At 40.5% G+C, this 14,826-nt stretch overlaps 1 protein-coding gene across 3 annotated transcripts in view; it reads right to left on the bottom strand.

Moving 5' to 3' along the window:
* Window positions 1-14,826, bottom strand: part of MYH11 (myosin heavy chain 11) — an 86,262-nt gene that overhangs the window by 11,819 nt on the left and 59,617 nt on the right. For all 3 annotated transcript variants that reach the window (XM_044302724.1, XM_044302726.1, XM_044302727.1), the window contains 23 exons: window positions 14,593-14,766; window positions 14,389-14,503; window positions 14,016-14,209; window positions 12,475-12,596; window positions 12,153-12,222; window positions 10,988-11,148; window positions 9,498-9,606; window positions 9,208-9,339; window positions 8,874-9,080; window positions 7,747-7,884; window positions 7,523-7,646; window positions 6,248-6,419; window positions 4,097-4,309; window positions 3,473-3,617; window positions 3,175-3,381; window positions 2,978-3,082; window positions 2,739-2,891; window positions 1,924-2,172; window positions 1,626-1,838; window positions 1,252-1,464; window positions 923-1,084; window positions 210-338; window positions 40-128 (listed from right to left, as the gene is read on the bottom strand). In XM_044302724.1, coding sequence (XP_044158659.1) covers window positions 40-128; window positions 210-338; window positions 923-1,084; window positions 1,252-1,464; window positions 1,626-1,838; window positions 1,924-2,172; window positions 2,739-2,891; window positions 2,978-3,082; window positions 3,175-3,381; window positions 3,473-3,617; window positions 4,097-4,309; window positions 6,248-6,419; window positions 7,523-7,646; window positions 7,747-7,884; window positions 8,874-9,080; window positions 9,208-9,339; window positions 9,498-9,606; window positions 10,988-11,148; window positions 12,153-12,222; window positions 12,475-12,596; window positions 14,016-14,209; window positions 14,389-14,503; window positions 14,593-14,766 — 3,596 coding nt within the window. The remainder of the gene's footprint in view (window positions 1-39; window positions 129-209; window positions 339-922; window positions 1,085-1,251; window positions 1,465-1,625; window positions 1,839-1,923; window positions 2,173-2,738; window positions 2,892-2,977; window positions 3,083-3,174; window positions 3,382-3,472; window positions 3,618-4,096; window positions 4,310-6,247; window positions 6,420-7,522; window positions 7,647-7,746; window positions 7,885-8,873; window positions 9,081-9,207; window positions 9,340-9,497; window positions 9,607-10,987; window positions 11,149-12,152; window positions 12,223-12,474; window positions 12,597-14,015; window positions 14,210-14,388; window positions 14,504-14,592; window positions 14,767-14,826) is intronic.

Here is a 14,826-nt window from a genome sequence, read left to right as displayed (position 1 = left end):
GGTCTTTGTTACACCACTGGTATCTCTGTGACTACTTACTTTCCTGATGCACTTCCTGCAAGTTCTTCTGCAAGCTCCTCTTTCTCCATCTCGGCTTGTTTTTTCGCCCTCTCAGCAGCAGCCAAATCCTTTGAGAGTAAGCATCATTTATTAGGTTTTGGTGCCATTTGGTTTCATTTTTCTTTCTATGCAAAAATCTTATCTGTCACCTCTTGTAGTTGGATGAGTTCAGCTTCTAAGCTCTTGGCTTTCTTCTCATTCTCTCTAGCAGTCGTAAAGATCTCCTCTCGCGCAGCACGAGCTTCATCAAGATCTCTCTGGAAGTCTTTCGTCTGAGCCTGAAGAGTGGATACATATATTTTTAATTATGTTACATAGATTATGAAACATTCTCTTCCTAACCAACAAAGGCTCATAAAAGGTCGGGTGCATGTTAAGTGCCCTTGACTTCTGTTATGCCCTTGCGTTCTAAGCTTTAGTAGGCTCTTTCCAACACCACTGTGGGCAATAAGGTCCATTTGGTTCCTCGTCTGCAAATGTGTTTGTGTTTACTAGTTACATCAACTGCCTGGCATGTTTCTTGACTCTATATAATTGTCTGCTGCCAATCCTGATCTCTGCCTAATCTTTGCTTATGACTGGAAATCCCCTGCCTGTCTGCTGCTGATGGACACTACTCATGAGAGTCGACTTGTGGATTTCCTGTAGGTTAAGGGTGAAGAACGCACAATGACTTAAACTCTACTCCCTGGTTTGGTCCTACATCACATCCACTAGTAACTTAGTGGGCCCGTGACGCATTGTTGACCACTGTTACAGATACCAAGAGAAACCTGTGTGTACAGGTGTGTATTTTATGTAATGCTACAAAATAGTTGAGTATGAATATGGCTCTTGTTAGTCAGGAATGTTCTATGCTGACCTGCAGCTTCCTTAGTTGTTTGATAGCTTCATCCCGGCCTTTGTTGGCAAAGTCAACTTGTCCTTCCAAGTCTTTGAGGTCAACTTCTAATTTCTTCTTGGCTGCAGCTGCCAATGTCCTCTGTTTCCGTTCATCTTCCAGTTCTGTTTCATACTCATGAACCTTAGAAAGTGAGAATAAACAGTCAATGAAGACCATCCTATTGCTTAGATAGAAAAGCGAATTATTTTATTATCATATATTATACCCATAATCTCTTACATTTGTTATATTTGAAGTTTCATTTCATCCATGGTGTGTATTTGATAGTGATGATTATTATTCTTTACCTGTTTGACTAGCTGCCTCCTCTTCTCCTCATTCTGCTCATCTCTTGCTTGTAAATCTCTTTCGAACTGTGCTTTAAGTGCTTGCATGTTGACTTCAAGTCTAAGTTTGGCATCTTCTGTTGCTTGAAGCTCATCTTCCAACTCTTCCAGCTGTGTCTTCATCTCTTCAACTTGTTGTTCAAGGGCTCGTTTCGATTTCTCCAAATCATGGACCTTAGTAGAGAAAACACATTTTGGTCATTTACTTTAACAGTGTTTCACTTTGTATGTTATTTGAGGCCTGATATAATCTGACAACATTTCAGAAGTTCTTTTGCTGATAGTAACTTATCAGAAGTGATGTACATTTTAATTCAGCAATTTATGTTACTTACATTCTTGCCTACATCATCCTTGGAGCTGACCAAGTCTTCCATTTCAGTCTTAAGTAGTTTATTAACCCTCTCAAGTTCTTCCTTGGATTGTAATGCTTCATCAAGTGCTCTGGCAAGTGATAGGGCCTTGGTTTCTTTTTCTCTGGCTTCTGCCTCAGCTCTGTCTCTCTCATCCGCATATTTTGAAGATATGTTTTTCTCCTCTGCCAACATCTGCCGACATAACATGCACAGGTCATTCAACTATCTATAAAATTATGACATAATATAGATGCCAGTCTGATAGATTGTCACAAACCTGGTCGAATTTCTTCTGTTTCTTCTCCAAGTTGGACACAAGCTGGCGCTGATTGTCCAAGTCAACTACTAAGTCATCAAGCTCCTGCTGAAGGCGATTCTTGGTCTTCTCTAGTTTGTCGTAAGCAGAAGCTTTCTCCTCAAACTGTTGTGTCATGGACTCAATATCTCTCTGGAACTTTTTCTTGCCTTCTTCCATTGATTCTATAGTGGCAGTAAATTCTTGCAGTTTTCTCTTGGAGTCTGAGAGCTGAAATGGGAAATTTTATTCGGGGAGCTTACTAATGGGCAAAACCTTGGCATTCCATATGTAATTTATATACTTTAATTCAGCAGCAATATAAGACACATTTACAGTATGGGGCACATTTGTTAAGACCGGCGTTTTAGAAGCTGGTCTTAATAAAGCCCCAAGCTGACGGAGGATCCGCCGAAGTCATGAAGATGCGCGGGCCTCTCCATAACTTTGGCGCATCCAGCGCCAGTTCTAAATGTAAGACAGCTTCTGGTAAATCAGAAGGGCCTGCCGGCCTGCCCCCTTCCCCGCCCCACTTATTTAGACCTGGCGTGAGCAGGGTGAAGTCACAGATTGCAGCGCAACTAGCTGTTGTGCTGCAATCTGCACCTGAAATACACCTAATTTTGGCATATTTCAGAATGATAAATGACTCCCTTTGAGTTTATATGAAAGTACATGTGCTCCTTACTCTTACTTTCAATAAAGTATCCAGTCATACAACAATCTAATGATCCATGCTGTTGCCTCTTGGAAAAAAAAACATGGTTAAAAAGGCTTATATTGTACAGAACAATTACCTGGATATTCAGTGTGGAGATGTGACGTTCAAGGTTTTGCTTGGCTTCTGCTTCCTCATCTAGTTGATCTTGGAGACTATTCTTCTCATCTTCTACTTGGCGGAGCTTGGTGCACACATTCAATTTCTGGCGGGTCTCTTCTGCTAGCAACTCCTACAAAATCAAGTCTGTTAATTTACGTCTACATAAAAGAATGACTGAAAATAAAATGAGGGACCTAGTAATAATTTATCGCTTGCCTGACTGTCCTGAAGCTGTGATGACAAGCTTGCAACATCCTTGGAAAATTTGATGGCTTTTGTCTCTGCTTCGCTGAGTAGGACAGTGACATTTTCCAGTTCCACCTACAGATATAAGAAAACTTTGAGTAAAGCAGCAGTTATAACCATAAAGTGTGACATCTAAAGTAATGTCCAAATATAGTGGCATTTGGTACCTGTACTCTGTGGGATTTTTCTGCCAGCTCCGTTCTAGCCCGTTCTCCTTCAGTATACTTAGACTGGAGCTCTTGCAACTGAACTTCAAGCTTTTTCTTTTTATGCTCTACATCTTGTTTGGCCTGATTGAGTGATCGTATCTCTATCGTGAACTCTGAGTTCTCCTTCTCCAAAGCTTGTTTGCTCTTTTCCAAGTTGACTTTAACCTAAATTTTGGAAAGATATTACATCATTGAGGGTCTTGTGAATACATCTTTTTCTGATTTCATGCTAATAATGAATACCAGGAATTTTTACCCTTTTAACTTGTTCCAGTTGCTCTGTTATCTCTTCCACAGCTTGAGTATGCTTCTGTCTCATCTCTTGGACCTGGGCTTCATGTGTTCTTGTCTCCTCTTCCAATGCCCTCTTAAGTACTGTGACCTCCTGTTCTCTCTTCGCTCTGTGATGGAGTAGGTACATAGTGAGGCCTTATATACACAACATACTATAAGTCTAAGAGTAAGGTTATATTCCACTAATAGAACTTTATAGCATATATCTAGGGTGTGCCTCAAATGTCTCATTGCTAGTGTTCCCACCTATAAGAGCATTGGGTCCCACAAAGCCAGTTGTTAATTTAAACAGAGTAGAATCCAGCTGCTAAGGAATGATAGTTGGAGTAGTCAGTGGCACTCTCCATTATCCATTAATTTATTTAATTGTAATTTGTTAAAACCACCCTATGCTAGTTGTTTGCAAGGTGTACATAATGCTAAGGACCATGAAGATGCAGTCTGCCCTTTGTGCTGCCCTCTTAAAGGTTGTTGCTTTCATCAATGTTATTTCATTTTTAAATCTTATGGTTTCATTTTCTCTCTCTTATGTCTCAGCTGCATTTTGAAATAGATCATGTGTGTTGGGATTCTGTGGTGCACTCACCGGAGCTCTTGTTGTGTTGCTGTGCTGTCCAGTGTGTCTTCCAGCTCTGTCTTCAGTGCTTCCAACTCTTCACCTAAGTCTCTCTTTTGTTTCTCTGCTTTGTTTCTTGCTGCTCTTTCCGATTCCAAGTCTTCTTGAAGGTCAGAGATATGCGCTTCCAACTCTCTGATTTTTTTCAAAGCATTATTTTTCTGGGCAGTTTCATCTTCCAACCTTCAAGTGGTAAAATTGGAGACAAATTGGAAACAATGAGTTTGTCAAGTACAGCAGTAAAGTGACATCTCTGTCCGAAATAATTGTAATAGTGCAATTTACAGTTACAATGTTTAGCATCTGCAGCTCTAGAATCCTATAGAAGCCCGCACACTGGAAACTTTCAATGTTCTGTAGTTATTTTACTATTACACAGGGCCGTCTTTAACGCGGGGCAAAAGTGGCAGCTGCCCTGCGCTCAGTTGCTCCTGGCAGCTGCCTCTTGAACCCCTCTGGCCACTGGTGACGTGGGGGGTCCATGGCAGGGCACAGGGACATGAGCGCTTCCATTGTGCTGCAGCGGGGCAGGGAGAGGAGTCTCCCTTCCCCGTTCCTCTGATAGGCTGCAGGCACTAGACTTGCAGCCTATCAGAGGCCGTTGCAGGTCTGAGTCGTACAGCACAGGACACAGGCTGGAAGAGACCTGCATCGCATCACTGCCAGTCTGATGGGGGTAAGTATAAGTGTTTATTTTTTTTATATGGTACTACTACTACTGGCACATGATTGGGGGGCATCTATGGAGGCACCTCTTACTGGCACATTATTGGGTGGCACTATGGGGGTATCTATGGGGGCACTTCTTACTGGTACATTATTGGGGGCACTATGGAGACATCTACTGAGGCCACAAAAAAGGGATATTTTATATGGGGGAAGGGGGAGAGGAACACTATGGGGGTTTCTACTGAGGCCACAAAGGGGTATTTCATATGGGGGCGGCTTTGTATAGGACTATTTTATACTGGGGCACATTATGGTGGGTACTATGGGGAAGGGGAGAGAGGAGTACTATGGGCTCATCTATGGGGGGCACTAAGAACGGGTATTTTATACTTGCAAATTATGGGGGACACTGAGGGCATATACTGAGGCACTATAAATGGGGCATTTTATACTGGTACATTATGGGGGCCACTAGGAAGAAGGGGGGAGAGAAGCACTATAGGGCATTTACTGGGGGCACTATATAGGGTTATTTTATACTGGCACATTAAGGGGGCACTATAGGGACATGAGCTCAACTGGGGGCATTAAAGGGGGTATTTTTTGCACTGGCACATTATAAGGAGAATTATTACTACTGGGGGCATTATGATGGGCTTTATTACTACTGGGGATCTATGGGGAACATGATTACTACCATGGGCACTATGGTAGCATTATTACTTCTGGGGCACAGTGGGGACATGTTGGCAGCACTGTAGGAGCACTATTACTACCATGTGTGCTCTAGCAGAGAATTATTCCTATTGGTGGGACTTTTGGGAGCACTATTACTGTGGGGGCACTTTGGCACAGTATCAGCTTACCACAATTATTTTTGGGGGACGTTATGTTTACACTATTAGTGTCATGGGCAGTATTTGCTGGACGCAGTTATTTTAGGGCACTGTGTGCCAATAGTTATTGAAGGGCACTATCTGCATGGTACTACTATTATCAGGAGGTTCATCTGTTTCTGCAGTATAGTATTGGAGAGCACAGCGACAGGATGATTTGTCCAGAAGATGGGAGGATGATGGAAAAGTAGTAAACTAAGATTTTGTTTGTTAAACTGCAGAGACGAGAAATGGCTGAAAAATGGTGGTCTGGTCTGAAAGGAGAAGACGAGGAAAGAGAACATCTACATCAAAGAGACATCACTGGATGTGAGAGGTATGTGGCGCTGTATTATTACCCTGTATGTAGGAGTGGATGGAGGGGTTAGTAGAACAGTACTATCTGCACATTGTAAAAAAAAAAAAAAAGTAATCTGCGAAATACTATACATTTATGTCAGAAGTTGTGCTTTCTTTTAATTATAGAATAATGATACGGCTATTCTATTTGATACTTTATACACTATCAGTTCATCCCTGAAACAGTGTTCTTAAGCAGTTGATTAAATTGTGTCACCTGGCAAGAGCTGCCTGTAGCTCCTCTTCTTTTTTGGCTAATTGCTGTTTGAGCTCAGCGATTTGTGCCTGCAGTTCGGCAATTTGTTCATGAAGGTCATTTGATTCTCCTTCCATCTTTCTCTTCACCTTCTCAAGCTCTTGTCTGCTCTTCTCTTCCTTCTTTAGACGTACTGTAAGAAGGGCAAAAAGATGTCACATAAGATGATGATTCTGTTTTAATTAGCTACTGTAAATCTGCCAGCCAGGCCAGTGCCCTGCCGTTTCTGTCCCAGGCTTGCCCACTGACCTGCCTGGCATAGTCTCAGCAATGCCTAGTGTTCCCACTTCCTGCATTCTCTCTGCTCTCCATGCCGCTGCGGATTGTGGCCTCCTCAGACCTCTTTTATTACTCCCACTGTGTGCTAATACTACTCTGCTCCAGCCTATTCCCTGTAACCCCAGGCAATTTAAGCTACCCTTCTCATTCGCTCTGGGCATAAAAATACATAACACTGTGTTCCAACATTTTTCTTGTCCACTACCTGCCCTAACATTGTTCCAGTCCATCATATTGCCTGAACTCTACCAGTCCTGAGTTCTACCTATTTGGCTATGACTTCTGACCACTTATTTTATACCAAATCCAGTTGTTACCAGCTATTGTCACGTCAGCTGTTACTAATTCCATGTAGTGGTTAAATGTATAAACACCAGGGGATCCCTTAGACTCTACTCCCAGGTTGATCTAAGAGTCATAAGTCTATAAGTCTTAGTTGCAACGCAATGGGTTCACGCCCTTTTGACACTTGTGACAACTAGTTCTTATCTTCCGTAGTGTATAATAATAATTTATGGTTAGATCTAAGATCAAAGGTAACTTAATATAAGAGATTCAAGTAACAATAACTACATATATATGTTTAAGAATTTGAAATATTGTTATGCATTACAGGTTTACTACACCTCAGTATATCAGCAGGGCTTTATTAAGATTGGTGGAGGCCCCTGGAAAAATAAATGGTAGTGGCCTCCATCACACCTGTGGATCCCAAACCCCAACTGACTATACTTCACAGCCAGGTATAGCAGCAGTCTATAGAAATTAACTGCACCAGCGACTCCCATAGACTTCAAAAGAGAGAATCACAGGATCTCCACACCTTCTCAGCTAGAAAGAATCACCAAACTACCATCAGGGAAGGAAGGTGGTTCGTCAAGGTTATAGAGTCTCCAAGGCACTTGACCCTGTATAGCAGTATACATACATTTACCAATAATCAATAAATATACTAACCTTCCAGTTCTGAGATCATAGATTCATGTTTATTTTTTAATTTTGTCAGGTTCTTTGCTTTTTCTTCTTCCTCTGCCAAATTAGATGTTAGGTCATTTACTCTCTCCTCAAGCAACTTTCTCTCCTAGTTTACCAAAGATATTATTATAGATTGTGTTATTCAGGTAAAAACATTTTGTTATTCATGTAAAAAAAAAAAAAAAATGTTATTTATATGCTTATACCTTAGATAACTTGTTGTTGTGATCGTCCATTAAAAGAACATCATCTTCCAATTTCTTAATCTTGGCTTCAGCTGTCACTTTCTCCAGTTGTAGCTTCTGTCTGGCTGCTTCTTCCTCTTCTAATTGTTCCTCCAGGTCCTGAAGTGGAAATCGTGATATCATGATATCTTATCATATACAGTACAAAAGTTTTGAGCAGGTGTGGGAAAATTTTTGCAAAGTAAGAATGCTTTAAAAAAAATAGAAATGTTAATAGTTTAAATTTAAATTTTTCCTGAAGCAGGAAAACGACATTAAACATACAGCCAATGTCATTATAAACTGTGTTCAGTGTAAAGGAGAAAAAGGAGTCCTGGAAGTGATGAATTGTTCCCCACAGAGAACTGATCTCAACATCATTGAGTCTGTCTGGGATTCATGAAGATATGTGCAAGCCTACATCCACAGGAGGTCTTCTTCTGGATGTTTGGAACAACCTCCCTTCTGAGGTCCTTCAAGTTTAACTAGAAGAATTGATAGTGTTTTGAAGGCAAAGGGTGGTCATACCAAATACTGATTCCATTTAGAGTTCTCTTGTTCATTCACTTTGCATTTTGTTAACTGATAAAGATAAACTATTAAAACTTCTATTTTTGAGAGCATTCTTACTTTGCAGCAGTTTTCCCACACCTGCCACAAAGTTTTACACAGTAACATAAATGTGGGCTATATTTCAGGACAACACCAGAGGACTCTCCCTAGAGTAAATTTTAAACGCATACTACTAATTTGTAAGTACTCTTTTCTCCAGGGGTGCATCACCAATGAAGCCAAGTGAAGCGATCGCCTCAGGCAGCACCAGTTAGAGCAAAAGGGAGGGCAGCAGAAGCGCCATGGGCAATGAGCACTTTTATTGTGACAAAGGGGTTAGGTTAAGAAATTGGGATGAAGGGGGGTGTCGTTTCAGTTTTAACCTCAGGCAGCAGGAAGGCTAGGTTGCACCCCTAGTTGTCCCCTTGATGTGTCAAGGTTACATATCGTCAACTTGTACCTCTGTTCCTGAGGAAAATCCACTCTGATATTTTTATGCCAATAGTAGACATGTTTTGAAGACTATGGCAAATTACAGAAGATGACAAATACATTACCTGCATCTGCTGCAACATTTTCTTCTTTTCTGCTTGTAGTTGCTGGGTTTGTTCCTCCTCTTCTTCTATTCTGACTTCCATTTCATGTAGAATCTCTTCCAGTTCTTGTTTCTTGGCTTGCAGTCGTATCCTCATCTCTTCTGCTTCAGCAAATAGCTCAGTCTCAGCCTGAAGCTGCTCTTGGAGTAAGTTCCTCTCTTCTGACAACTAGGCAAGGACAATATAACCATGGTTAAAGGTTTACCCAATACAGTGTAGGTATTTTCCAAAAATCTTGGACTTATCAAATTATTGTGAATCGGTTGTCATAAAATGTGTTCTGGTTTCCATATACCTGAACATGCTTCATCTGGATCTCCTTCAATTCAATCTCTGTTCTGTGGAACCTCTCGGTGACCATTTTAAGCTCGTCATCTTTGGCTTGCATTTCTTCTTCCTGGCGGGTTACTTGCAGTAGAGGTTTGACCTGAAAATATATTTCCCATGAGCATGAGAACTTTAAGCTATACACCTTTAGCAATATAAGTATGTATCATTTCTACTATTCCAGATATTTGCATGTAATTGTGCAAATCATTGCTATAGATGTTTTCTTTTAGATAAGTGAAGGCTTCAGAAGTTTACCTTAGTGAACAATCTCCACCATTGCCAGTTTCTGAGTTTCAGATAAGCAGCACAATTTCTCTGAATGACTTTCATTGCAGTTAGCTGCTGCTGTCTCTTTGCAAATGCCCTGTAAGTATGAAACACATTGTGAACATATATAAATGCAAATATAAGGCTAGATTCAAATCTTAGTTGGAAGTTCCATTAGGAGATTTTCCTGGCAAAATAATAGACACCATGATGGAAACCTAATGGACTCCACTGTAAGTTAATGGGTTCTGTTGGGATGTGTGTCATTTAACAGATCCATCACAGCTTGAATTCTGGTTTTCTGCTTCTATGATGAAACAGAAATTCCTTAAAGAATATGTGAACCTAGCCTAACACAAGTGTGCTGGTAAATTCCATTGTCTTTAATGCTTTAAAGGATAACTCATGTTTTCATTAAAAAAATTTTTTTTAGCACATGTCACTGCTGCAGCAGCATTAGGAATAAAGCAATCTTTAGTTTCTTCACATACCACAGTTTTCCTTGAGTTTTCCCCTTAGTTAAAGCTATCTTGAATCCTACAATATGAGGATCTTCTCAAGATGGCTCCTCTGCCATTTCTCTGAGGCCAAAACTGCCTTCCCTTACTTGCCATACACACTTGCTGAAGCCAGCAGCTTCCTGCCAGCCAATCAGATTGATTACTGAGAGACACACCTCCTCACTCTGAAGCCTAGTGCAGGCATGCAGTGTGAAGGACCACCCCTCTGTCTTCTGTTTACATTAGGTTGGGAGACAGATGAGCCCTAGCAACGGTCTTTTAAGGGAGCAGTTGAAAGGGACAGAGGACATTACTGAAAGCTGTTATAATAAGGCAATTACAGATCTTTTAGCAATCATTGACAGACAAACTCAGGTATACATCCCTAGCTCTAATAAACTAGCAATATATATATATATATATATATATATATATATATATATATAACAGTTATCCTTTAATATGATAAATGGTGTCACAAAGTATCACAGTGTCTTGAAAAGTTCCCATGGTTATATAAGTCTGCATCTAGATATTAAGAACTACATCAAATGAATAAGTAGAGATGCACAGTATGAATCAGGAGATGCAAGGCCGCAGAGAACCTGACATCATGGTCACATCCAACACAAGTGAAACAATGAAGAAAGGAGGGACCTTGAGAAAAGCTCAGAGAAAGAGCTGAAACTTTGTATGAGACATATGGGTGAATAAACCAAGACTACAGCATACACACATCAGAGTGCATCCCTTCTTCATCATTTAGCTTATGAAAAACATCATATGATATTATATTGAGTTTAAATCAATGAACTGTGGCTTGATCTAACTAACAAACATAATAGTAGAAGAAGTATTCAAATACTGTTCTAGACAGGCCACAATAAGGTCAAGACAGATAACTTTTGCCTACGCTTCAGCAGTCCATGGTTGGGGACGTTGTACAGTGTGGTATTGCTTTTTAATGCTATTACTTACTTTCTTGCAAGGTAACCACGACTTTGAGCTTGGAAAGCAATGATTATATCTGTGATCTTCAAGTCTCGTTCTTCTTCCAGGTGGGCAAGGACACCTGTCCTGAAGAATATTTTACTTTGGCCAACCCTGTACAGATTGGGGTCAAGTTCCAAGGATTTGATCTGACAAAAATAAAACAATTGAACTTTTAGACTTGCCAATGAGAGCACACACCAAAAAATTATTCTGATTGGCCACTAGCCTATCTTCCATCTGTACAGAACATGTAGACCCCTGCCAAAGCCATAGGGAAGGGTTTTATATATGCCAGACCTAGTGAGTTAACTTTATCATGGGTCACCAACATGTTTGTGCACATTTTTAATGCTGTTTTTAAATACGGTAATAATGTGTCTTCATGATTATAATATTTCTGATGTGCATTCTCTCGTTTTAAATTCCCCTCTTTTCTCTGGATTGGTATTCTGATGTTTGGAGGACATTAAATTTTTCACTCATTAAATTTAGTTTGCCCACGTCTACTGTGAGCGTTAACAAAACAGGTACATCCACTCCTAATTGCACTGTAATACTTGTTATCATTGTACACAAAGGGTATACAGTATCTTCTATAAGGTCTAATAGGTTATTTGCGAATCAGTCAATAAATAATTATCTCTAGTGCCAAGTGACTGGCTCCAAAACAGTTCCAAACAAGGTTGTCTTCTTCAGGGCCTACAAGGCTCATTATTATGTCAGAGCCTGGGCCCACTGGTTGGCCAGTCTGACCCTGATGGGTGAAATGTATAGTTAGGATGCTTTGTTTACATTATTGTGCCTGTAGATCTTCTACGTATATTAAAGGGGTTATCTGGGAATTTGATACTGATGGCCTAACCTTACAATCATCTGTTTAAAGAGGCAGCAGCTCTCTGTGAATGCTTTGGCCTCTCCTTAGGCCAGTGACGTCACATTCATCAGTCACGTGGCTTAGGTTTAGCTCAGTCCCATTCAAGTGAATGGGGCTGAGCTGTAATACCAAGCACAGCAGCTATACAATCGATGGCGCCGTGCTTGGTAAGCAGTGAGTAGCCAACAATGCCAACCTGAGCACCGTAGAGTCCAGCGGCATCTTCAAACAGCTGTGACAGGGGGACATATTTAGGCACTGCCGTGAGTAACTTACCATGATCACACAGGCCTGTTTACCATCCATAAAGCCTTTAGGGATAGCTCCAGCAGCGAGGATTTCATATCTGTAGCAAGGAATAAATAGACAGCAGGATTTATTTTTTTCGCAAATGTCTGGTACTATTTAATACATATACAGTCTATACAGTGCCTGTATATATTCTACTATATGCATGTATCACACAGAACCTCTTTAGATTATAATTTTGCTTCAGGTCAGCATTTTATTGATTATTGTATTTCCTTTATTACTATCCTATGCTATCGTTAATGTTCGAAATATTATAAGTAAGAAAACAAGTTAATGATGGATTTACCTTTGCCGGAACTCCTGGAAAACGATTCTGTTGGGGAACCCTTGACGACAAATTCTGATGCCTTCCAAGACACCATTGCACCTCAGCTGTTCCAGAACAAGATGGGCATCGAGCTTTCCTGACTGATGAAGCAGTTATAATGTTAGATACATAGCACCAGATTTACTAATTCTGGCTAAAATGCAGACAGACTAGACCCTCTATAGATGTGCCAAATTTACCACAATGGCTTAGGCTGAATGATGAATTTGGTGCACAGTTAGACACCTTTGTCTAACTTTTTACGACTTTACTCTGCAAAACAATTTTGTGTCAACATTTTGGTTCAAAATGCTGCGTCATAAGCCATGCCCTTTCCCACTATGACATGCCTCCTACGTTAAGCCATGCCCCCTCGACAGAAGAGGTGCAGTGGGTTATTCTTTTCAGCTTACTTGCGCCAGAATTTAGGCCCAACCACAATAGTAAATGTGGCCCATGATCTCATAAAAATGTGTATATATAAAAAAATAAAAATATATACTACAAAACTTTATTTCTCATGGCATCATAAAAATAAACATCGATAAAATACAGTAAGCATAATATACTACATTTCCTTTTCCGAGTGTTTAATACTGATGACCTATCCCCAGGGTAGGACATCAGTATCTGATCAGTAGGGATGCAACACCAAGAACTTTCACAGATCAGCCGCTTGAATAAGCTGCTCCAGTGAGCGCTGTGGTCTCCTGGCAGATTACCAACCACAGCGCCATCCATTGGATAGCAGCTGCACTTGGTATTGCAGCTCAGCCCCATTCATGTGAATGGGACTGAAATGCACCTTGGTCATGTGACTGATGAATGTGACGTCACTGGCCTAGGTAGAGGCTGCAGTGCTCACCGGAGTGCCACGGCCTCTCCAAACAGCTAATCAGAGGGGGTGCCGGATGTTGGACCCACGACCCCACGCCAGTTAGATACTGATGAGCCATACTAAGGATAGGTCATTAGTTTTAAACGCTCGGACAACCCCTTTAAAGCTAGGGATGAGAGTAGCCAGCTCAATCCCTGTGGAACTTTGGTAATGGATTTTCTGGTTTAAAAATACTCTAATAGGGAATTTTGAGTTACAACAAAGGATCCCCAGTGAAGGACCCTCATTTTTCTATCAACCAAGGCTTCACAGAGCATCTGTTGCTCTGGAGGACCCAACATGTCTTCAAATTACACAGACGGTGCATTGATTTCAATGAGAATTCACCAATTAATGCTTTACTTGCTTTGCTGTGGCACTGCAGTGAAGTTTAACACTTGCTGTCAGGTTCTCCTGCTTACAGGGGGTCTAAGCAGTAGGATACTGCAGTTAGCTTGTGGTTGGGGAACATCTCTAGCAAAAAGGGAATATCAGAATATCCTAAAGTTTTATAGAACATTGCGGGTTGCCAAAACTACATAGAGCTAAAATGTTCAACGTTATTCAAGATATCTATAGGACAATATAACACATTCCTATACAGCTACAACATTTCCATTCAGCAACTATAGTAAGATTTTACCCGTTTTTCATGATTTGGAATGATACAACGGACAAAGTTTGGACTTGTGTTTCTCAGTGTTGTCATCAGTTTGCCCAGCTGCTCCTTGTAAAGTTGGCCGACAGTACGGAACATGCCTTTCTTGGTCTTGGAAGCACTTGGTAGGGAACTTTCAGTCATTTTTGCCATCTGATCCAGCCCCACAATACGGTCAACTACAAAAGATAGATAGGATGTAACAATTGCCATAATTTTACATACTTGTTACAATGGAATGGAAACAATTAGTGAACACCCACTTGTTTTTTTTATCTACATTGTTGTTTGGTTTAACTGTATAGATTAATGACAACTAGTCAAGCAAAATATACATTGACAATTAATCATGTCATACCATCTTTCCATAGATCTGAAACAAATCTATCTGATGACTGGTTCAATAATGAGGTCACATTGTCATTCAGGGGGTCCATGTTCTTGGTTAGCCAAGACGTGGCATCATAATCCACCTATAGAAGACAAAGCAACATTTTGGTAATGTCTATGTAGAGTAACACATGTTTGAAGTGCACCATATAATCCTAGAAATTAGCCTTACCTTTCCAGCATAGTGAAGAAGGCTGAAGATAGTTTTATCCTTAAGTTGCTTGTGTTTTTGGAATTTAATATGGTTCCCTTGTTCTTGGATCAGTTTCTCCACAAATGAGACATCAGTGGCTTTGGGGAACCAACACTCTTCATCCAGAAGAGCCAACACACCAGGTGGATTATTCTACAAATTAACAGACCAAATAAAAAGCAATTGGCACTTTCTGTCTTCTGCATAAAAAAA

Source organism: Bufo gargarizans, chromosome 8 (assembly GCF_014858855.1).
Source record: "Bufo gargarizans isolate SCDJY-AF-19 chromosome 8, ASM1485885v1, whole genome shotgun sequence".
Taxonomy (NCBI): Eukaryota; Metazoa; Chordata; class Amphibia; order Anura; family Bufonidae; genus Bufo; species Bufo gargarizans.
The sequence above is the reverse complement of the archived record's forward strand: the minus strand, read 5'-3'. Positions and strand labels throughout refer to the sequence as shown.